At 37.4% G+C, this 24,773-nt stretch overlaps 1 protein-coding gene across 4 annotated transcripts in view; it reads left to right on the forward strand.

Annotated features, from left to right (window-relative positions):
• Window positions 1-24,773, forward strand: part of CDC42BPB (CDC42 binding protein kinase beta) — a 92,837-nt gene that overhangs the window by 18,122 nt on the left and 49,942 nt on the right. For all 4 annotated transcript variants that reach the window (XM_064512041.1, XM_064512043.1, XM_064512042.1 and 1 more), the window contains exons 2-4: window positions 7,941-8,032; window positions 19,903-19,986; window positions 23,366-23,461. In XM_064512041.1, the coding sequence (XP_064368111.1) occupies window positions 7,941-8,032; window positions 19,903-19,986; window positions 23,366-23,461 (272 nt within the window). The remainder of the gene's footprint in view (window positions 1-7,940; window positions 8,033-19,902; window positions 19,987-23,365; window positions 23,462-24,773) is intronic.

Consider the following 24,773-nt stretch of genomic DNA (forward strand, 5'->3'; position numbering starts at 1 on the left):
AAATGAAGTTTGGTATTTCAAAACAATAAAAAATACCTGAAGTGGTTCTAGAGACCAAGGTGTACATTTCTCAATTATGGATCATTCCATGAGAGTAACACAACATGAAGATGGGATATTGAGCAGTCAGCTTCTTCAGCTCTTAGATCTCGCATGTACGTTTCCTCTCCATGGTACTTGTGCAGATCCTAGCATTAGTGTATGCCATTACATTTAGGTCCGATTTGCATGTTGGTTATATTTTACCTGACCATTATTTTTTCCTGAGTAAGCTACAGTCCTACGTATAAAGGTATAGCAGATAATCATTTGGTATTTGTTCTTGCATATGTAAATCAATGCTTCTTTCCTCTTTTGCCTGTTTGAACTCTGTTGCTGTCTAGTTCTCAAAGAGAAGCAAGATGGCTTTGGCAGGAGTTAAAATGGTAATGGATGTTTGTCACTTGGACTACTTAAAACCATCTGTGTGTTCTTCAGTACGTGTCTGTACAAATCTTGAGCATCATCTTTGGTATCTTTACATTGTAAGTATGAAAGACAGTGAATGGGCTAGTCAGGCAGCTAGCCAGCTATCAGTGTTCAGTGGTATCATTCATCAACAAGCTGGCAAATGATAGCATATTGCTGCAGATAAATTTCTTCTATGTGGTACTTGCTTCTAGGGCTTGCTGCACAAAAAGTGTGCTTAGTGATTAACAGTGAACACAGATGATGTTTCAAGGTAAATACTCTGCTCGTCTGCCAGCAAATCTTAGTGCTGATAATAAGATCAGCACCAGAACTGCTTTTTTTCTTCAAAGCCTTTTCTGATGCCAATACCTTTTTACACAGTAACAAATTTTTCATGTAAATTGTCATCTCAAACCAGTATAAACTAGTATACAAATTCTAAATGCAGGTATTTAGTCCTTCTGCTACTGATAAAGCCACTTCTGAAGCAAAATGCAGAAGCTGTGAGCCCCCAGCCTTGGTTTATGAACAAAAGTAGTGACTGCTTTATCCATTTAAATCTTTGAGGATTTCATATATAATTATATAGTCCTAATCTTGTCCAAACTCAGTTCTATTAAGTGCTAACAAGATACCTGATTGAAAGTGGTCAGGTGGTTTATTTCTCATATGACAGAAGACTTCCATGAAACAAAGCAAACTCCATAATCATAACAAAGTGTTTGAATATCATTTCTTTTTCATAATACCATCTTAAATTTCATAATAAACTTAGTCTCTTTGCTATTGTATTATTAACTCTCATGGAAAATGCTGGCAGTCAGTCTCAGGAAGATTGAGACATTTTTGGTGTTTTATTAGTGGATATGTCTGTTCTTACTAGCATTTCAGTCAATATACATAATATGTTAGAAGATGATGTCTTGAAATTATCAAGTACTGATTACACAGGGACTGTAAAATTTGGTAGCCTTGCTCAGGTAATAGAGGTAACTCCACAGAGTGCAAATCACTTTCTCATATCTGAGCAGGCTGTTGTGCGAGGACTGTAAACTCTTTGCAATGGGTAACCAGGTTGAGTTTTTCAGTTTTAATCCAGTGGAGCCTGTGTTCATTGTAATGATAACTAGAAGCCCTAAGTCTTAGACCACTGAATTTATGTCTAATGGATGTTGGATAAAATAGTGAAGGATCAGATCATTGAGTAAGAATAAATGAATTGTATGTATGTGTATATAATGTGTATTATAAATAAGGGGGAGAGAGCAGGGCTGAAGTGAAACAAGCAATAGAAAATGTTAGAGAAGACCCAAGTCTATAAATAGCAGAAATTTTACACCATCGCTCTAACAACATTTATCTGGTTCACAGCTTGGTACATGCTGATTGTCCAGCTAAGCAGGTGACCGCTATATTTCTGCGGTAGCCTTTCCTTTAGTGAAGATGATACTGTGGGTGTGTCTTTCCTATTCACTGTCAGTTTTCATGAAACCTAGAGGAAACTTGGTATCTTTGGACAACTTCAGTGAAATTTGGCAACAGGGATGATGGGTCTTACTGGGATCAGAAGTTACTGTGAAGAAGGAATGGACTCAGATTGCCAAGTAGCATGATCACACATCCCTTATTTCCTTAGGAAACCAGACTTAAAAAAAAAAAAAAAAAAAAAAAAAAATTACACAGTGGATGAAAAGAGGAAACCGGCTAGCACAGGAAAAGGGAGGCAAGGGTCTATAACTGGAAAAAAATAAGATTGGAGTCAACAAAATGCAAGAATAACAAAAATTTACATTTCTAAAATAGCAGTGGGTGAAAATCTCACAGTCAAGTAGAGAGAGGATTGTACTTCTTTAAAACTCAAAAGTGTGGGTTGTAACAGGTATTTATCAGCCCTAATAAGCTGGTTGGGGCTACCTGGGTATACACCTGGGATACTCACCTGGGTGTGAGTATCTCTCAAGACAGGTATACAAGCACTAACTTGTTAAACCTGTCAGCCTACTGTTTTAGTAGCAATATCACAGGAATGCTGTTTCTTTGAAAAGGGTGCACAAAGGCCAGACAAGTTACTTGATTTCTAGAATGTAAGTTATGAAAAATGATTAGGGAAATACTAAAGCACCATTCTCTTTCATGCTCTTCCTACAAAGAGAAAAAAGCATCTTAAATAAAATATTGGATGTGCCTGGTGGGAATATGGCTCTGCAGATGATTATCTGTCATTTTTTATTTTCTTTGACGTTAATATTTTGCAATTCACATAGTTTCCTACCATAACTTTTTGAAAAGGAAGTGAGAAGATAAAGGCAGTGTGGTGGCAGATGAATTCCTCTGTAACAAAAAGCTTGAGAGTATCTCCTAGGTAGATCTTCCTGAATGTTATCATCTTGTTATATAATGACTTAAAACCCAAATCACGTACAAGAACAGTTCTGAACTGTGAAATTATCTGATTCAGGGTAGTCAAGTATATGACCAGGTTGTCCAGAGGGGCTGTGGAATCCACATCCTTGGAGGTTTTCGAGACCTGCCCGGACAAAATCCTGAGTAACCTGGTCTGAAATCAATATTGACTGAATTACCCTATGATTCGTTGTACTCTTCTGTTATAGTTGTCACATTAACTTTAAACTTGAAGCTGATGATGATACAAAGCATCAGATGTTCTTGAATATCTGGCAGCTTCTACTTAGTGATTTTTGTGGCTCTGTATTTCTGGAACCATGCACTGCCTAGCAAAATATTCCGGGGTCCTATCCTTCCCCAGATTAGAGCCACTGGGCTACTCCATTGCAGCAGTAGCAAGCATCATAAACCCAGCGTAGTCTTTTGTCCACCATGCCATAAAGTTTATAGCTTTTGTGACTGCAGAGAGGAAGATTAGGAATGTAAATTGAATGATTCAGAATCTGGAAAGTAAGTAAAAATCCATAGTGTACCTCTACACTTCTCATCTTTTTTTTAACCACATTCTAGTTTGGGGAAAAGTGTTGCATTATTTTTCATGCAGGGTTGACAATGCTACTATCCTTCCCTGAACCTGCTCTCAAAAATGAGAGCAAATTTTACATTTGCTTCTAACCTTGCCAGAGAGGCTGAGTCGTGCCCATTCCTGGGATAGCAGTGCAAAGCGAGTGGCTGGTCTGCTGTGCCTGACTGTTCAGATCATCTCTGCTGGCATTTCCTGCAGTGTTTGGTCATTTGAAACAGCTCCATCTTCAAAAGTCTTTGATCAGGTGGCATAATACAAATTTACTGTGGTGCAGGTGCACCTGCTAAGAAGCTTAAGTCACAAACCTGTATACTTATGTCTGGGCTTCAAATTATGTTTTCAAGTTATTCAAATCTTGCATTTTCTTTCTGTGCAGATAAAACAGCCTGGTCCAATCTATCAGGGGAAGAAGAGAATATGATTGGAATATAACTTGTTTGTGGGTGAAGAATTTCCTTTCATACATACTCTGGTTTTCATTGAAAAAAATAGATGTTGGCATTTTGCCTCCCTTTATGAATATTGATCAAAACATAGATTTTTACTGGTTTATGTTATATTCTTGAAAGCATACATTTTTTGGCTCCGTAAAATTAGTGTGTTGTGTCCGTCCCGTTCCCATCCCCCCAGTGGCCTTATGGAAAACTCCCTCCTTCCAAACAATAGTAAGTGCAATAGTGCAAAACCAGCATGAGGGCGAGGACGTAGTGATGTATACAAGCATACCGCACATAGAGTGCCTATCCCAAATTCTGATTAGAGCCTCAGAGTCATGAATAAAGAAACTCTGGCAGTTACTCGCAGAAAATGTTACCCTGACAACACTGTATATATAACAAAATTCAGTAATTACTGCCAACAAAACCCCCAGTACAGTTAATGCTCCTTTTTTTTTTTTCTTGGATGAAATGTTTTCATTAAGTCTTACATTAACTCTAAATCATAAGTCTTGCCTTTAATATTAAAACTCAAAACTAATCAGTAAAGTATAATTAACTCACCAGTAAATGGAGAGAATTTTGGTTTGGGTTCTTGGTTTATAAAATAGTGATATGCTTGATTGTGTGTGAAAGGAAAAGCTGGTGCTCTTTTCTAATTATATAGTAGTAGGTATATCAGTTGGTATCATTCTGGCAAGCACAACGAATGCAGTGCTGCTATACTTTTTGGAGCAAGTTTCTGCTCACTCAGTTTTCCCAGTCGTGTGTACGCCACTAACCTGGATATTAGATGGCTGAGCATAGCAGGAATGACTACAGTCATGTGGGGGAGCAGGAAAGCAAATTGGAAGTATATTTTTGATTTAAGTTATTAAGAGGTAGAAATCGTGCAATCCAATACCTAAAAGCAATAGGCTACATAATGATATATACAACATTCTACTCCAAAATGTCTGTAAAGTATCAGTTTAAGAGATTTACTGGTTTGCTGCCTCCTCTGTGCTACGATTTGTTGCATAACCTCTATTTTAGTCTCTCATAATGAAATTCTGTGAATTTTAGGTCCTATTTTCAAACTTTATTTACTTTTTAAGAATCCTTACATGCTTTGGAAAAAGAAAAAGAAAAAGAAAAAAAAAAGAATGTGTCTGTTTCAGTGGAACTCCTACCCAATTTAGTATTTTTCTTTATATTCAAACGTTCCTGTTTGCTGCTAACCTTTCCAAGAATCATACCACTGAAGTTGCTACGCTTCTGAACACCGACACTTGCCAAGTACTAGAAGCTAATGTTTAAGTGCACAAATATTTGGTAAAAATGTTAACTTCCTTTTAGGAGGGAATACATTTTTCATTTACATGTGTTGAAGTAATTCATTTTGATATGTAGTACATAAACTGACAGGTTGAGATGAAAAGGCAAGACCAGCCTAGGACTCTTGCAGGTTTTTGAATTGAAATGGTACTCAAGAGGATGAAGTCTGCTAATCCTAACATCTTGAAGGATACAATTCCTAGATAGATGGAATTAATCCTTTTCTTTACAGACACTATTTCTTCTATTTGCTCAGCTTTAAGTACATATTATGCTTGATAATAATTAAACTATTTATTATCTTTTAATATATTAAATGAATTGATTTCACTTGCTTTGATACAGTTTAATGGGTTTCTAAACTGTATGCCACTTTCTAGCAAGATGAAGCTTAATGCACTTCAAAGCAAGGAAAACTGGAAAATAAGAACAGCATGACCAGTTGACAAAATAATAAAAGTACAAGAAATACTTTTTTTTAATGTACAGGACAGCTCGTACTTGTATAGGTTTGTCTCTTCCTGCTTTAACAGTTGCTTGCAATGAATTTACACTGACAGGTTTTTTTACAATTATTTAACCAATTATTTTGGTACTCTGTTTACTGATTTGAATTATTACTAAACTTGAAAGAATACAATTGGGTGTCATTTCCACCCTCTGAATTTTAACAGTAGCAGAACCTGGTGTTGTGCAAACTTAGCCTAATGATAGGCATTCCATAGTAACAGTCTATAACTTGGTAATAGAACTTTTAAATTTATTCTTTATCTGTAGTTCTGTTTCTTCAATCTCTTGCTGATTTAATGGGAGTAGAAGGAGGCAGAAGAGCCTTGCAAAATAACTAATATATATCCATAGTGATGTTTACTGGTATAGATCTCTGATTGGACTGGTATAGATCTCTGATTTGAATTGACGTTGCTGGTTAAATTTGTTAGAAACTGAGATTTAGCTAGCTCGTACCAGCTGAGGATTTCTTTTTTTTCCGGTAGTCTCAGTGGTCCCCTGTGGAAGGTGTTTATGTCCAACAGAAGTGGGGAACTCTGATAGAAAGTGGGATTTCTCGTACTTATATTTTATGCTTTGGAGAGACAGAAAACCATCAGATTGAAGGGGTATTATTTGTGGATAAACCCTTTTCAGTAATGCTTCTCCCAAGTACAAACAAGAAGCATGGCTACTCTTCAGTATGGATAATTCTTCATTTTATTGGCTTTTTTTTTTTTTCTTTCCCTGAGAGGTTTTCAGACTTCTTTGATTAAACTTTCTACTGGAGACTGTAATTTTCAGTTCAGACTTCTGTATCTTCTGTGTGTATGTAAGGTTTTGTTCATTTGTTGTTTGCATCTGAAATCTATTGTCAAGGCACTAACTCCCTCCTACAGGCATTCTGTTTGCCTTATAACTTATCAGTTTATATCGTAGTACAAGGAGAGGTAAAATGGGAGTGTAGGCTGAATCGCAAGTAGTGATTGTGTGATGCTTTATATGTTATAAAAACTTCCAATCTCTTAAGTCTAATAGAGTTTGTGATGAGATGGAGAAGAGGGGTGGGGGGGTGGGGAGGGGTTGTCTTTGCACCGGTGTTTTCTAACTGATTTTGTCTTCATAATCAGAATAAATAGTAAATTGTAACAAATATTGCATTTAAACACTAATCCTCAAAATGTAATGTGCTAGAAATAAAATATTCTGAATGGGGGCTGGAGAGGAGAAAATTGGTGGGACCTGCAGATATGGTGCAATTGATCAGCCAGATAGTTTGAGAAATGTCTCAAGTCCAGTGAGACTGCTATAACAAAGTAAGTATAGGTTAGTTACTGGTCACCTTTTAGGCTGCAACACTTAAATATTGGTTCTGAGATCTTGTCAATGTTGCTTAATTCCAGTGGAAAGGATAGTTCAGAGCAAAATTTTGAATTAGCTACAGGTCTTGTAGAAGTTCTTTCATTGCTATTGAGTAGAGACAGCTGTCTCCTGAGACTGGGTTGTTAAAGCTCTAGCTGGTACTAGCTGAAACAATAAAAGGTGAGACTGGACCCTGCTTAAGAAGAAAATTATTCTAATGGCTAAAGAATACCGTGAATTTTCTTTAGGGATTACTGATAGTGAATAAGGTCTCTCCCACTCACATGGTACTTCCCTGATCCGTGAAATCCTAAAGAAAAAAAAATCCTTCTAAAAGCCTACTTTGCTCATCTTTGCTTGATGGAAACAAGGCCGATACCCAGGCCACAAGTTGAGACTGACTGTTGATGTATTAGGGTGAATTGTAATGGAACCTATAGCTGGTATCTGTAACATCGCAAAATAGAGGACCTTCAGCTTATTCCTCCATCTGTTTTTCCTTACCTTGTGCACAGCTGTCCTTGATTGCAATTCTAAGAATTTAAAAGACAGTTTGGGTGTATAATCTCCAGTACAGTATTTGGACTGTGGCCCATAGACACTTCTTGGTGGTGGATAAATATGCTAGATAATCTAACTGATAACATAAGGTTGAACTAGTAATTTTTACAGTCATAAGCAAAACCTTGAGTATTCATAACAATCATTTTTTTCTTTTTTTAATTCTAACTGTTAATTTAATAGTTTAATTATCATTTGTCTTTGTACTCTAATACTATTTTAAAAATTAACTGGGTATGCTAAAAGTACCTTTGACCTCTGTTTTACAAATTCTCTTCACTTACAGTATTTCCATTCATAACTGAATTTTCCTTTTTTTTTTTTTTTAACAGCAAGACCATTTACAAAACTGGTAAAGGAAATGCAACTTCATCGAGATGATTTTGAAATTATAAAAGTGATTGGAAGAGGTGCATTTGGTGAGGTAAGACACTTTTGCTGTCAATCGTAATAATGTAGTTTTTGTCATTTCTGCCTCTGATTTCTTGCTGCAATTGACCTTTGCTTGTCCTAAAGGCAAAAGATTCACACAGGCGTGTTATAATACTTCCAAATGCAGTATACTAGCATACTACCTAGGTACTACTAATTGTCCTTTGGAGGAGGTTATCTAGTATCCAGTTCTGCTGTTTCTGTGACTGGCTAATTCTGACTTCAGACTAGCAAAACAAGTGCTTCTTCAGTGCATATATGACTAGGGTGGTCCTGCCTAGCAGCTGTACAGCTGAATTAGGGATCTCTTCTCCCGCTTGCCATATGTACTCTTCTGTGCTGCTATAATTTCACGCAGAACTGGGCTGTTCCTAGGGTAGGAACGCAGAGGCTGCTCCACCCATCTGCCTGTCTCTGTAACGATCTGGTAAAGCAGAAAGAGGCATTTGGCTGCCTCAGAGGCTGTTCCCTGTCATCTTTGAAGATCAAAGGCTGCTGGATCTGTTTTCTTGGACAGCAAGTTGAATCATGCTGGGATGATAGGAACGCCTTGTGTTTTGAGGACTCACCAGTCTTAGGACCCTGGACTGAAGCTTTACTTGTTAACGTGCTTAATGAAAGTCTCATCAGTCACAGAAAGCTGATAGGCCTTGCCACTGGCAAAAACCTTCACGAGCGTGCCCCCTCTAGCAGGCATAGGATACCTGAGGCCTCTGGAGGACCTCAAAGGCAACTCTTTCAGCACTCGAGTCAACGTAACTGAAGCCACAGCTGTCAGCAAAAGATGTGATTAAGTGGAGAGTTTCTAGAAGTAACAAACTTAGATTTCTTTCTGGAAGCTTCTTCTAAGTAGTACCACACTAAAGTCACATATAGTGGCAGCTGCTAATGGCTCACTTGACCCCATCAGCACCTGCTCACAACCTCTGCTGCCACTGGCTGGACTTCCATACCTTAATCTGTTGTCATCTGCATAGACATGATTGGGCTGCACAGGGCTTTCATTGTAAGCATGGTGTGTCCTGGACATGTCAAACTCTTTCATGGAGGCGTTGATTATATAACAGAGCTCATTCATCATGGTTGCTGGAAACCAGACACTTGGGAAAAGTCAGCTCTGCTCCCTGGACAGAATTTTATGCAGAACTGAATAGGAACAGGGGGAGGAGAGCATACTCATGCATGTGCACAGTGGTGTTCCTACTAATGCCACTGTTGCTAATGTGTAGGCTGAAGACCCTGTCCCAGATTGGAAAAAGCGCTTGTAGAAACTTGCTGCAACAGATATGAACCCTGGAACTTAATGTTTTGGATGGATTGGTATCCTCTTCAGACATCAGTTCCCCATTCGTGTTACTACAGGCCTGAGTAGAAGAGTTGCAAAGCCAGTATTCTTGCGGACTGCCACTCGCCATCTGAGAGTCACATGGTTTGAAGAGCCACGTTACTAATGAGAAAAGGTTGTTCCCCTCTTGCTATTACGGTCAGACCAGAAACTGAGCTAGGAAAATGCTAGGACTGTGCTCAACCTGGATTCAGAAAGCAGTGAGATATATGCGTGTGTGTGTGCTCCTGGTAGTGGATGAAGGAATGGCTTCAGATCCAAATAATTTTAAGCCATTTCAAGAACTGCTTTTGAGGAAAATGGACACAAAAAAAGAGAAAGTAATGTTTCAAGAACACCTACCTCTTCATCTGTTCTATACTCTAATGATCTCATGAGGTTCATGTGCAGTCATAGTGAGCATAGCTGTTTAGAGAACTTGAGCCTTTTAAGTAAAAAGCCCAGACTGATAGTAACATCTTGACTTGTAAGACAAAAGTTCAGTTTTTAGTGTATGTTGACATTGAGTTGCAACACTTTTTACAAAAAAGGAAGTGTTATCATAGGGTAGTGGAAATACTGCACCAGAATCAGTTTGCCGAGGATGCATTTCACTTAAGTACTTGTTTTTAACTGGAGTATGTTATCTGAAAAATGTTTTTAGGGAGAAAAGTTACTGCAAAGAGTTCAGCAGGAAAAAACAGAAATGGGAAAAGACTTTGATGAGACCAAGGAAGGGTTGAAAGCTACAAATTATGTCTAGAAAAGAGCTGTGAGCAGAGAGGTTTATGAGTATGTAAAGGGTCCTAGAGAATCAGGACAGTGTAACACATAGCTATTTACATTTACATTATTTTTTTGATTCAGAGCAGTAACACAGTTTTGAACAGAATGTCCCTGCTTGCTGCATGTTGATTTGGTTTGAAAGCCGACTAAACTTGTAGGTACATCTTTGATTTTTTTTTTTTTTCCTGTGAATGGTTTTCTGAAAAAGCAGAGTGAAATAAGCAAGTGTCTTATTTCATTCCTCTGTTAAACCTATGAGCACTCACAAAGGTGACGGTGGTGTCTGTCTATCAATATTGCAATGTCTTGTTCATCTTTTAGTTGAAAGATTTAGTTTATAGTTGTAGCAGCTTGAACAGTTTAAACATATGCAGGAATTGCTGATTTAAGTTCATTATACCTTAATCCCTCTTGCAGAGAATATTTTGTTTGTTGCTTATGAATCGATCTTTTGACCTTTGTATATACTACACTGCTGTAAGTGCCTAATATTACAGACATTATAAATAGTAATTATATGAAAGTGAAATTCCATAAATAAATCTAGTTTCTAATGAGAGTTCTGCTCTTGTGGCATCTGACTTGTGTAAAGCAACAGTTCGGAAAACTGAATGGGGGATCTGTAAGTGTTTTCTCCATAGTAAATTCATACATATATAGGAACTGTATGACAAATTAGTCGATGGGATTCTGATGTTTATTCAAAAAGTGCTTTTGCTGTTGATTAAAAAAATACCCAATTATTTACTAAAAATAAGTTAAAAAATACTTGTTAGAGTGCATAAAGAATTTAATCTAACTATATTCTTATTAGAATTAAGTAGTTTAAATTAAAAAGCTGAACAGCTAGAGAAGCTAGACTTCAAAAAGGATGAAAACTACATTCCATTCTCCTGAATGTCTAAAGTAGCTATATCCACAGTTTAACTACTTTAGACTTTTTGGAGAACCTCAGAGGCTTTAGTCTTACCAAAGAACATTTGCATAAATCAGTAGCTTTGAAGAAAGAGATTCCACAAAATGGGGGCATAATACTAATAATATCAGTCAGGATCAGAAATTGATTTTGCCACATCAAGCAACGCACAAGCCAGAAAAACATGGTCTTTGACCAGAGAGTGGATTGAGACTTTATGTGAATGTGGCCTTATGAATACAACTGCAAAAGCAGTATCTAATTTAAGGCAGATTTATATAATTGCCAGTACTTATCTTCTACTATTTTTCTTTCTTTCTCCTTTCAAACCAGCACAACTCAACCTGGTTCTTTACACATTTTGTCCAGCATTATGAGAAGAAAAAACACACTGGTAATCCAACACCACCTGGGTGAAAGTTTATATAACAAGGGAGAACTGGGAAAGCAAGAGAAAAACTGTTTCTTAAATTTCTCATTATTATGCTAAGATCAAAAAAGCCTAGTTTCAGAACCTAGAGACTTCTTCTCTAGCTACCTGCCAAAACACACAGTTCTCCTTTTCTCATAAACTAAGACAGCTACTTTGCAAGCGTGGTAACCTGAATGTCTGAATATCCTCTACAAGAACATTTAAGGCTCTGACTCCTGGAGTCACTGGCTTGAAAATGTCATTTATTTTTATCGGAAATTTCAAAGTTACAGGAAAGTTTGAAAAGTCCCTTGAGTGTAACATGAACGATGGCTACAGTGGAACATAGTTTGGAATCTTAGGTGTAAGAAGCATAAACTGCATCTCATTCCACCCCATCTCCTGAGGTGTCTTTACCAGAGTTATCCAGTTGGGTGTTACATGAATGCCTCACATTATTTTGAGTCTTTCTTTCTGGGGGTCATGTAGGCAGACAGCTCATGCACAGAGGGGCAGTGTCCATGCAGAATTAACAAGAAATAAAAAATAAAAATCTGTCATTTGAAATTTGCATGTGGCTGACTGCTCCCTTCTTTTAGAAACACTGTGAACCATTATTGGAAAAGAAATAGTGCCCTGAGAAATTGGGCTTGGTGGGATTTTGTCTGCCTGAGAAAATTCCTGAGAAGTACTTTTTTTTGTGCTTGGTGTTTGCCTCTGCGTGCCAAGGAAGCTGGGAGTAGTAGCTCTAAAGTACGACGAGAGGGGTAGGAGAAGGATCCTGCGTATGGGGGCTCCTGGGCTCAAAATACTTGTACTTGCTGCTTTGCAAGCTTCATCTGACCTCTCATTGATGCACTTGTGAGTCTTTAAGATCACTTTTCCATATTTTGTGTAAAAGGCCATTTAGGCACATCACATGAAATTAGTGTGTTTCAATATGTGTGATTAGCAGTCTGAAGAGCAGTTGTTGACGGAAGAACTGTCTCAAGATGTACATTGTTTCAGAACTTGGATTGTATAAAGCGGCTGATACCTCCTGGAAATACGGCAATATGGGACTGAAACAATTGTTTTCCTTCCCTTGTTTATTACTAAGGATTTTTTTGAATGAGCAACGCTTACTGTGGTTGCAACGGAAGGGTGGAGCGTTTTTGTCTTGCTCAGCACAAAAATAACTCTAGTTCTTAATAACGTGTCCCACCCAATTATTACTCCTATTGATGGATTAAAAATACCTTTTCATATAAATATTGTTGAGGTACAGGCTTGATTTGTTTACTGCTTAGTAACAGTACTTGTCACCTCTATTCAGCATGCTTAGTCAGGGTCTTAGCTGGAATGCAGACATGTAAAAATCTGTATGTAAAAATGTTTCTAGAAGGAAACGAAGTAATGGTTGAGAGAATAGGAATGATCCAGTGTGTACCACAGGTTTCTGATAAATAATATGGTTCCTAATGAGGAATATTTTGGCTAAGAATGCAGTTAGATTCAAAAGTGAATACGCACAAACTAAATTTCCTGTTGACAGTCATGTTTAGCAATGAGATCCAGTGCAGGCTGTGCCCTTACCCTCTTGCAATCATAGCTTTATGGTGCTTACTCTAATGTTTGTATTTTTATATACATCTAGAAATTAAGCTGGGACACAGCCTACAGACTGCATTAAAGGATTTCTGTCTCCTATTCAGAATAACTGGTGTTAGGTACCCAACAGGAACTGTGTCTTCCTAAATTGTAGGTTAATAGCATTCCTGGCTATTGGAGGCAATGTATGGCAGTTTTCATCAGCCCTCAGGAGGTGAGAGTGTTTAGAACATGATGCAGAAGAAATATTTAATTAGCTATGCTTTTCCACAGTATACTCTTCACAAAAATGTCCAAGGGATGAAGAAAGAAGCTGTTTTGTTTTGAAAATGCTTCAGAAGAGATTGTTGCTATCTTAGTCCGCACCAGCTCTGTTGCTGTTTGTGTGGAAGTATTAAGTTACTATGGTGACAGGCAGGTTGTAAGAAGCTGCGTAGACAATTCCTTGTAGTGCCCCTGCAAGACCAGTCATTTGTCTGTGCAGTCCCACTGATTGCTAAGGAATAGTTTAGGTGTTATTCAGGGCCTTTATTTTTGCTTTGCAGAACCTTTTTGGCTAGCACTGGTAAATGATTTCTTATTTGCACAACATGAAGATCCGCATTGCATGTTCAAAAAATTATTTTGCTTTGGAAATGTACACCGTGGAATACGAACACTACCAAGGATGGTACAATATGAACACTACTGAATAGCAAGCAGAGTTAGTTGCTCATTCGAAATGTAAAGAAGACATAAAAAGATAAAGCCATCCAGACCAGTTTTTCTCCAAGAAGCAGTATTAAAACTGTTAACTAATGAGCTGTATATCAAGACTTCTCATATCCCAGAGTATCAGGAGGATAAAGCAGTTCCTGCAGTGCTTTTTCAGTAGTCAGTATCCAAAATATCAATAGGATGAAGCAGAGTAGTGTGAAAATGGCATATAATAGAAGTGTTAGCTGGGGAAAATGACTGTAATGTTCAATTATGAATTTGGTAATAAGACACTACAGATAAATTGTTTACATCTGAAATGACATTCTATCTCTTCTAGTTGAAATGCTGTGTAAAATCTCTGCTCAAATGTCTAAAGCCATTCTAAGTTCCTGCTGAAGGTTAATTCACGGTGATTTTGCACCATTTTATCCATGTAATTTCATTGTCCATTAACCTAAGCAGATCTTTTTCCATCTTTATTGCTGTTGTCCTTCCTTCCAATTTTATTTGTAGATAGCAGTCATATCCACTTCTTGTTTTTATTTTTTTTCCTATTTTGAACAAACAGAGCTCTTCTATTTTCCCTTTAATGCAAGATGCTCTTTAGTTCCTAGGTCATCTAATAGTCCTCCTTTCTACCTACTCCAGATGGAGCTTCTCTCTCATGTGGCTTTAAGTGTGTGGTGTTCCCAGTGAGGTTATATTTCCACAAGGCAGTGATGTTTACCTGTCCCTGCTGGTGTGTATCTGCCTATGAATTCCAGAACCATATTTGCCTTTTTCTTGACTACCTATTATTATTTAGCTGATTTCATGGCTGATTTCATGAGGATTACTAACTATATGTCTGCGTCCATTATCTCCTTTTTTAGCAGATAACTTTGTTTTGTATTTGAATTTCACCTTATTTCTGAAAGTCCAGTGCTTGAGGACAAGTGTTCCCTGGAAGTTTAACGTGGTGTGAGCATAAATAGAGTGGTAGGTAACTTTTTTATCTTTGCATTGAAATTAGTGCCAACATGGTTTCCAATAAGTTGAACATCAAATAATTCATAAGATTCCTAGCAGGAAGTCTTTTTGTATTGATGTTCCTTGTTTTCTGGAAACCTTGTCTTTCACTTAAGTGTTTTTTGCACTTTCTTACACCAGGTTTAAGGTTTACGTTATTTAAAAAAAAAAATTTGTGATTTGATTTTGCGTCTTGGTCATGTCACTCAAAGGGGCAGAGTGCACCAGAAAAGTTCTGTCATGTTTATTCAGCCTGATTTGGCTCAGATTCACACCCTATAAATTTCATTGGGGCATAAGAGAAGGTGGAACTTGGCCTAGGATAGCTTTGCACATTGCAGCCCTAAATGTCAATATCAAATGGCTTTTGAAGATGAAACTGGGGCAAAAGACTTTTATGAAATAATTCAATAAGCAAAGTATTAGCTCTTGGCAAAGTCTAAAAATGTTGTTTTAGTTGTATTGTTTCAATCTTTATTTTATTGCAGTACCAGTGAAGCTTTGTTTGAAGGAAAAAATAGCGTAAGAAAACGGGTGGCAGAAGTAATACAAATTTGATAGGATGTTGTGGCATGTAGTACCACAGTTGGCTCTCACTTACGCTTTAACACTTGTTCTCACATTTCTTCACATAAATATGGCTTAAGTTGGTTAAAGTGTAGGCCATAGGATTCACTGGGCTTTCTGATGTCTTTGAGGAAACATCTTTATTGCAGTGTCTTTATTGCTATGAATCTCGAGGGCATGAAGAGTTACAACAATGGTAATCAAATCAGCTGGTGACAGCTTATGCCCATACGGGCTTGCTTGGAATGAGGGTTGCAGGAGAACAAACAACCTGCTCTCTGCAGCTTTTCATCAGAGTTTTAAGACTTCCTCAGTAAAGCAGGATCACCTGAATCTCTCTACCAAACCACTCCAATATTGTTGAGTATTTAGAAAACCTGATTCTCTGTTCCAAGCTAGCATAGTGAGATGCAAGTTAGATAAGCTTTGTGTTTTAATTTGACCCAGAACAGCTGTTTTTGGCACCTGTGTCAAAGGTATTTGGATGAGTTAGCCAGTAGCCCATCCCTTTGGCCAGGTAGAGAGATGTAGGAAGAGAATCCCAGAACAGAGCAGAGTTGTGCTTTCCCAGCCTCCAGGGACCAAGGGCTTATTGATCCCTAACCACTGCTGTAGTTCAGTGTTCAGTAGGTTCCAGGACACCTGCTATGTGTATTACACATGTATTAAGCATGTACTTAAATACTTTCCAAATGCTTCCTTAAGTGTCCACAGCAGCATGTGGCAGATTTCCAAAATTGTGTGTGTGTGGGGGGGGGAATACTTTCTTTAAACTAGCTACTTTTTTGCTTCATTTGATGGTCTTCAATTTCTGTGTTGCGAGAAACAATTATTGTTGTCTATTGATCTTCTCCAAGACATTCGTATTTTTGTATGTCTATCATATCTGTTATCTCTTCCAGGCCTGGAATATCTTAGGTTATTTAGTCTTCTCATACTGAAACTACTTGACACCTCTGGTCATGTTATTGCCCTTCTCTTTATATTTCATAGCTCTAGTGTATCTTCTTGAAAAGGAGAGATGGAAGGATGTGAATTGCCAAAAAGAAAAAAAAAAAAAAAAGTAGATGCTATGTGTCTGTACAGGCAAAGAAATTTGTTCAAAATTTTGTTTTTATTATTCTTTTCTTTCTTTATCCTTATTTTTCCCCTTCAAGTTCTATTACAATGTATGTTGCGGTAGCCCTAGAAATAAAGAATAAGAATCAAAATTAGATCCCAGTCTTTTACAGTCTATGCATGACATGAACACTTGGCCCCTAAAATTTTTAAACCTTTGTGGAAGACAAGCAACATCTTTTGTTCTTAAAGTAAGCATTTGTAGTAAGGTACGAACTTGTTGCCTTTGGAGCGCCTTTGAACACCAACTCAATACTTTTCTTATGCTAGTAGAGCTGGTGGCTTTGTATGTGCTACTATAGCAGTTGTCATATTTAAAATTCAACATATTGCATTTTTGCCACAGTTGCAGATAAGGGGTTTTTGTTTGCTCTTACAGAGTGGTCAACATGTTTTTTAATCAAATTCGAAGTATGCCAGAGAAAGAGGAATTAATATTAAAATAAGAAAAAGTAAATATTGATAATATGGTATTTCCGAAGCAACTAAAATATTGTATGAGGAATGTAAACTTAGAAATATTACCCCTTGATGAACAAACTAAAAGAAAGCTACCTTGGGTAAATGCAAAAATGCTTTATGAAACAAAGGATGTAGCTTTTTTTAATCAATATTGCTACAAAATTCTTGCTTATAATAGTATGTAGTTTACCAAGCCATAACTTGGTGTGTTTTTCTCTGGTTCAGTTCAGACATCAATGGGGGTTATAGGATTTTTTTTTTTTTTTCCTCCTTTAAAAGAATTGCTAAATGATTAGACTGGATTGGGGAATGAGGTCAAGACAGGACAAAATTCTGCTACTTTCGTGAGGCATCTTCTGCCCCCTTCAGGTTTCTTTCTCTGTAAAAATACTTGGTACTTACTCCTCTTTGGATTTGGGTAATTATCCATTTTGCTGCATGGTCACATGAATGTTTATGCTCCTATAAGAAGCTGTGCCACTCTCCCCCTTTCAAATGTAGTACCAATGTGTTTACTGATGCAATAATTTGATAACTATTTAGAATGAAGATATGAGATTCAACTTTACTTTTACTGAGTCCACTTTTTCTTCTGCAGGAAACAGTTCTCTTCCTCCAGAAAGTTGAAGTTGGGCATTTTAACATTGAACAGAGTATCAGGAATAATATAAGCTTCTGTAGTTGCAGAAATGCTAACTAAGGCTAGGAACTGCAGGTTTGGCGCTTTTTTGTTCCCAGGCCTATTCTTGTTTACTGCTTTCTATTTTAATGTTTACACAGCTTCTCAACTGTGTGTGTCCTCCGAGGTGCCAGGCTTACATCACACCCTAACAGTTGAGCACTCTTCAGTTTTTAAACTTCTGCAACCCGCAGTGCTTTCTGACAGCGATGGCCTTAGATAAAGTATAATTGATGCATATCTGTGTTCTCATTTGTGCGCTGTATTTGTGCTTAAATGGCTGATCGATGCTGGGATTGTGGTATAATGAAACTTGAATGTTGCTACTTCAGGGCTTGCAAAGCTGAACTTGCAACTTGCCTCTGCCCCAGAGCTTTTGTTCTTTTGCAACAATTAATCATTTTCTGTTCCGATCTTCCATTAGGGGAAATCGGGCATTTCCTGAATGATCATGTTCTGTATGAAGTAAAATTTAAATCACAGAGAGTCATGTCAGCATCTTGGAGCTGTACAGAATTTTTAACGTACAGTTTAACTTCATTGAATCATTTGCCTGGTACAGCTAAAGGTACATTTGAAGAGACTATGCAAGGAGAGATTTTTACGATAGGTTTTAACTATAACGCAATGACAAGGCTAGGAAAAAAAGCTGAACATTTTAAAACATTACTGAAGGTCAGTGTCCAGCAGTTTTGTATGTGCCCGAAGAGCCTCAGCTGAGACTTCCTCATTTTACTCATCCTCTCTCCACAGCATGAGCGGTGTCTATGGGAGATGCTCAGTACCAGGAGAGACTGAGATGTAATGTAGTTGTGTATATTCTACATAGCGTTAAGAAGAATCTTTCAGTAAGCTGTGTTTTTCCCCAGCTGCATTTAGAGCTAAATTCCCTTGTCTTTCCTGTGGTAGGTACCTGCTGGTCTTTTTGCTAAGATATGCTTCCATTACATAACTCTGTGCAGGGAGTGTAGTAGGTGTAGCTCATCCACTGTGTGACCTGCTGAGTAGAGCTTTGTGCACTGAGTGGTGGGGGGCTTAGGTGTAAGTCTGCAGAGTGAAGTGTCTAAAGTCGAAGGTCCTGTTCTTGTGTTACTGGAGGAGCAGTCTCCCCTCTGTCACCCATCTGGAGCTTCTTTACTTGCAAGGTGGTTCCCCTCTTGCCTCCTCAGGACTACTGGCTTTGCATTGTGTTGCTCTGCTTGATGCACTATCCCAACCTTGTTTTCTAATCAGCATCGTCTTAGAACTGCTGTATCTTCTGAATCCCCTATAGATGATAAGGGTTTTTGAGCAGCAGAAGAGGTGAGCATGATGTGATTCCTGTTACTTTTCCTGCTGCTATACAGAGCACTGCTAGAAGTAATGAAAGCTGATAAAATTGGTCAGTTTTACACTTCTGAAATAGAAACAAGCTTAGTATCAGCAGAAGTATTCAAGCTGTATAATCCAGTGAAGATGTTGCTGTCCTAGTTATGATTCCCACTTTTCTCTGCCAACTGTAAGAATCCTAACGTAAGTGAAGTTTGTGAAAATGATGGCTTTAGTACAAGAGGAATTAGTTTTGGTCTTGGAGAATACAAGCCTTGGTGTCAAAATATAGTCTTTGCACTCCTCCATAACTATACTCTAAGCCCTGAAGGTTTTATATTCTTCTGTTTTTCTTCTACTGTACAGCTATATGCACAACTACTGTTTGTAATAGACCAGTTTAAGCAAGTCTAATGCATAGGATGCATGGTAAAATGCTTCAAGCAGAATGGTGAATAAGTGAGTAAATACTGTTTCTGCTTCTGTTTAAATATCTTCATGCAGTACACAAAAGGACCTTAATTTGAAAATATCTTTTAAGTTTCTGAAACCTAAAATGTAAAATAGTCAAATGTAGTGTATTTCTATGGACAGCAGTCTTACTTATTTTCTAAGGCTGCCCTTTTAAATGTTCCCGCACTGGTGGAAGGCATGGTGTACAAGCATTGCTTGTTCTTGGTGAACAAAGCAGCTTTACTAGGTATCTTCATATGAGAAGCTTCATACTCTTCCTGTATCAGCCCCCATGTACTTGATCATGAACAGCTGACCACACATGGTGTGTTGTGTATCCAGTACCTTGTAGTAATGGAGGAGCAATGTAGAAGGAACAAAGAATCAAGTTGTAATTTATCAATATGTGTGTTGATTGCTGATGACTACACCAGCACTTAATGACTGATTTTTGTTAATATTGTCCAAATATTAAGCTGTTAAAATACTAAATTTCTCTGACCATGCTTTTGTTAAAGAAAGATATCTTATTATTTCAGGTTGCGGTTGTTAAAATGAAGTGTACAGAACGCATTTATGCAATGAAAATTCTAAACAAGTGGGAAATGCTCAAAAGGGCAGAGGTAAGTAATATGGCTCTCCTAATGCAAAGAATTTTTAAAATGGTATTAGGAAAATTACATTGAAGCTCTTCCAGATTAAGAATTATTCCATAAGCACAGGACCTTCATTCTTTTTTTCTTTTTTTCTTAAGCTGTTTTAATGCAATCAAGTCTGACAGTCCCTTCCAGGCATCTGTTGTTCTCAGCATTACTGTGTATTCATTTACCAGACAGTCTGCCCTAGTTCTTATCCTGAATTTATTGGCCAGATTTTTGTTTACAATAAAGGCAAGTTAAAGACTACATGAAAGCTGAGATTGGTGCTACTATGACATTCACAGCTGCATGTGAAAACATGAGAAGATCTCTTTCCTCTTGCATTCACAAAGCATGTATTAAGGAGTTTTGCATCCTAGAGTTTGTAACAGGTTTTATATAGCTGGTAAACTATAACTAAATACTTTGGAACCGCACATTGAGACTGTAAAACAAAGTGAATTAAAAAGGTAAGTCTGTTTTTAAAAAAATTAAAATAAAAAGGGTATTTTATGAAAGGAGTTGTACTGTAAATGTGTAATGGGTACTTCACAGATCAGGAAAGGCAGCTTTTAAAGAACCCACTGAGAATATGCCACGGTAAGTGACATATTCCTAGAATTCCTCCTCTTGCACTATAGAAGAAAAACTAAGTCATGGCAAATTTATTATTACAAAAATGAGCTGTTAAGTGAGCAACGGGCTTGAGAGGAAGATACATGTACTGCATCAATATTTGTAGCAGTTGTAGTAAGAGACAAAGGCTAATGTCTTGCTGCAGACTAAGCCTACTGACCCATCCCTGTCCTACTCTTTCCTCCTTCCTGGCACCACCCCCACCCTCTGCAGTCTCTCCCTTCCCTTTCAGTAAGTCAGTTCCACCTCTTTTCCCATGAATAAATCTCTTGCTTCTTGCTAAGCCCCTGTTCACCACTGCATTTGCCTGATTTAGTCACACTCTGTCCATCAGTCCTTACTCTTCTTTACAAGCAGAGGCGACCACTGCTACTCTGCTGTTTTTTGAGCTGTCAGAAGGATTCATGCTCTTGGCTGTGCTGCGCCACTGGTTCCATAATAAGGCTTTGCTGCCTATACGGGGAAATTCGGTGCCATTTCTACACAGATTTCAGTCAGATTAATTCACTGATCAGTATAGATTTAGTTTAAATCAAAGTGCCTTTGGGAGGTTTTCAGATTGTAATAAAGATACAACTATGCTGGCTTGCTTCAGTTATTTTCTAAAGTGATTTAATTAAATGGCTTCACTAAATGGCTGTAACTTTTTCACATAGAGATGTCTTGATGAGAGAGGTGTATTAGGAAGTATCATCTTCACATAGTGCAACTAACTCCTTTTACACTGTCAAGCAAGCAAGAGGTAGAAGAGGGATATCTACCAAGACAGAGCTACAATGAGCAATAGTTCTCCCAGTTCACACTTGGAACAAATAATGGTCCAATTAAGTCCTCTTTCCACCGATTTCTCCATGGGATGATGAGGGCAGCTATTTTCTCTGCCGTACTCCTTTGTCACGAGTCTCTTGCTGTGTGGTTTGTTTGCTGGATTTAGCTTCCTATCTTTCCTGGATAGGCAAGATCTTATAACCTGTATATTAAGTTCATAAAACGTTTGGGAAATTTTAATTTTCCTATGTGGTAAATCTTGTCTGTTTTAAAATGAAACCTGCAAATATACAATAGCCTCTTAAGTGGGCCATTCCACTGAAAAGCAGACTTTAGATAATCTACTATATCAGTGGTTCAAGAAGCATGTTATACTGGTTTATATTTGGATTGTGAATTGTAGTATGAAGCATTGTATAACATATTAAACATAGTAACAAGGTAATCTACATACTGCTTATTTGTGTATAAACTGCAAGAAAAAACATACTGTCTGAAGTGACTAAAATACAGGGAAAATTAGTAAACAACTGGCACCTGTTCATGGGGGTTGCATGCAAAAATAGGCATGTTACTTACATTGATAAGGTGCATGGATGTTAGTGTGTTACTGAGCACAGTTCCAAGTCGGTCCCGATTAGCTAACTGGGTAGACTGTCATGCTTTTCCAGGTATGTCTCATAAGGCATTTGAAACTAGTAGAAGCTGAAAAGGGTAGCTTTGTGGTGTGAATTCATGATGCAAAGTGCTGAGTGGCATTACTGGTTTGAAAGTGTTCGTGACACTCCCTCACCATTTGAGATTGCACAGTGAACTGGATCAAGTACCTTATGTCTTCAAAAATAAATAGATTAGTTTTTTGTGTTGGCAGTCTCCCCAAACAGTGGTGCCAAAACAACAGAGAACTGCTGTTCTAGGACAGGGGAGTGGATTACTTTAGGCTACTGTTGCTGCCAAACTTTTTGTAGAGTGATACTTTGGCCTTGTATTTGTAAATCTTAAAATCATCTGAGTTAATATTAATTACAATTTATATTTCCTTGCACCAATAATTACTAGCTTTCCAACTTGGCCATGGCATGGACTTCTTCAGTAGGAGAGGTTTGAGCTTTCCAGGAATGTTCTTTCCTTAGTACTTTTTCTGGAAAAGTGGCACCAACGAAAACAACAAATCAGTCTTTATCTCAAACCCAAGCACTTGAATTGGCAAATACTGAACGTCCTAATGGCTTTCTGAATTGAGTAGTGAAAGCATCCCAAGGCCTGCATCCTTTTTTTTTTTTTTTTTTTTTTTTACTCCAATAAAAACATTAGTGTATTTTATAAAAATAAAAGTGAGTCCTTCTTTATAAAAAGTTGTTTTTATAAAAAGAAACTGAGAAAAACCTGTGGCATAGAGCCTAGGTTTCTGAAGTGTTGCAGTGTGCTATTTGAAGTAGAGGAAAGATTATTGAAAATGGAAATGTGTTATACAGGACAAAGATGGACAATAATAATAGTTTTTGCCCATTTCTTACAGTGTTGGCAATGTCTGTAATTGGAACTGCCATGTAAGAGATGTATACATTGAACTGTATTTTCATGAAGGTTGCGTTCAGAAGAGCCAGGCTTATTCTCCCGGCACCATTATCATTCTGCCACAGATTGCAGTGGCAAGTTACCACTTTTCTGTTTCTTTTTAAATACATTATGGAACAAAGATTCACTGTTGTCTCAAATTGTTTTGCAGTTTGTTTGGGTTTTTTTTTTTTTTAAGGTCATAGTCGGGATTAGAATGACTGAATGCCTAACTACAAACCTGCAGGGATTCCCTAGCTTGTCTCTTGTGCGGACTGAATTCTAATGAATAGAGACCTCTGTTCAGAAATTTTAAATAATCCCATAAAACATGCATATATATTCATCCTGTGAAAATACTTGTAGATGTTGACAATGGCTTTTCCCCCCTCTCTTCCTTTAGACAGCTTGTTTCCGAGAAGAGAGAAATGTTTTGGTGAACGGAGATTGTCAGTGGATTACTACGTTGCACTATGCCTTCCAAGATGAGAACTATTTGGTATGTTTGATTCTTCAGCAAACAAAAGCTTTGTGTTATGAAAGAACTTTATTTCTGGTAAATTTAAGGATATTGGTGCAATGAATCAGGCTACTTCATGCCTTGCAGCGGTGTTTTGACATTCTTGTTTTTTCCCTTGAAGAAAAATTTCAAAGGACTGCAGGAGTGAGAAAGTCATGTTGTACTATAGTATACTCAGGGTTAGTTAATCACCTTAAATTAACAAATCTACCCTTAAATAAAGTAAATTATGCTTAAACGCTTTTTTGATAACTATGCAATGAACAAGTTTGAGATTTGTTGATTCTGTGAAAGGCAGGAATGTTTTTATTTTACTTTAAATATTCAAAATGTCTTTTGAAGCAAGACTTTATTAAAATGGCAAAGGTAATTTAACATTTTGTTTTAAACTATGATTAAATTCATATTTGAAAAGTGTCACAAAAAACTGCTTCCCTAAAAGCATTTAAATAAAATATGTAAATCAGCAGACTGATCATCTCAGTAGTTTTTTGGGGTTTAACAACACTTGACAAAGAAAATACCCATATTTTAAAATGAAAGTGCGATGATTATACTGTAAAATTGTTGGTAACTACAATTAAAACGTACAAGCCACACTTACCTTTGTCACAGAAGTCAGAACAGTGCTGGTTAGGTCCTGACATATTACAGCAGACTGAAACCTACAGCTTGCAGGTGGTTACCTTGAGGCTAGCTTTGTGGACCTGTAGCACTGTAACGCTGGCATAATTACAGTGTAAAAATGTTCAAGTTCTTAATGCTTTTTAGATAGCACCACAGTAACATGTCATCATTATAAATAGGAAAAAAGCCTATTGATGACAGCCTACATACGGGTTCAGGAACCAAGCATGAGAAAGAGTTGGAAGATGTGCAAACTTTCTCGAGGTGCTGGAACAAAAACAATTTTAAGAATGTGTCATGTTTATAAAGTATTTGTAGAGTAAGTCACACTGTGGCCAAATTAGCAATCAAGTCTTGGGCCCTCATTCAGTCAATTTCCATTTAATTAGTGCTTTACTTTGTGACAGAGCCAGATTTTCTACCCCTCAAAGTTTAGTTACCTGTGGCACTGCCTCTGAGGTGAAGATACCTTATAATTTCAGTTTCCCTCAGAAATAGCCTTCAGAATTGCATAAAAGTAAGTAAAGATGTCCTTAAATGTGGTATTTCCAAGTAGCTTCCATCTAAAAATGCAGCTACTCAAGAAAAAAAATTTAGCTGTAGTTACAGCAAGCAATAGTAGTAACAATATAGAGAAGGGTCTATGTTGCTAATACGATTTTGT

This window comes from Dromaius novaehollandiae, chromosome 5 (genome assembly GCF_036370855.1).
Source record: "Dromaius novaehollandiae isolate bDroNov1 chromosome 5, bDroNov1.hap1, whole genome shotgun sequence".
NCBI classification, from domain to species: domain Eukaryota; kingdom Metazoa; phylum Chordata; class Aves; order Casuariiformes; family Dromaiidae; genus Dromaius; species Dromaius novaehollandiae.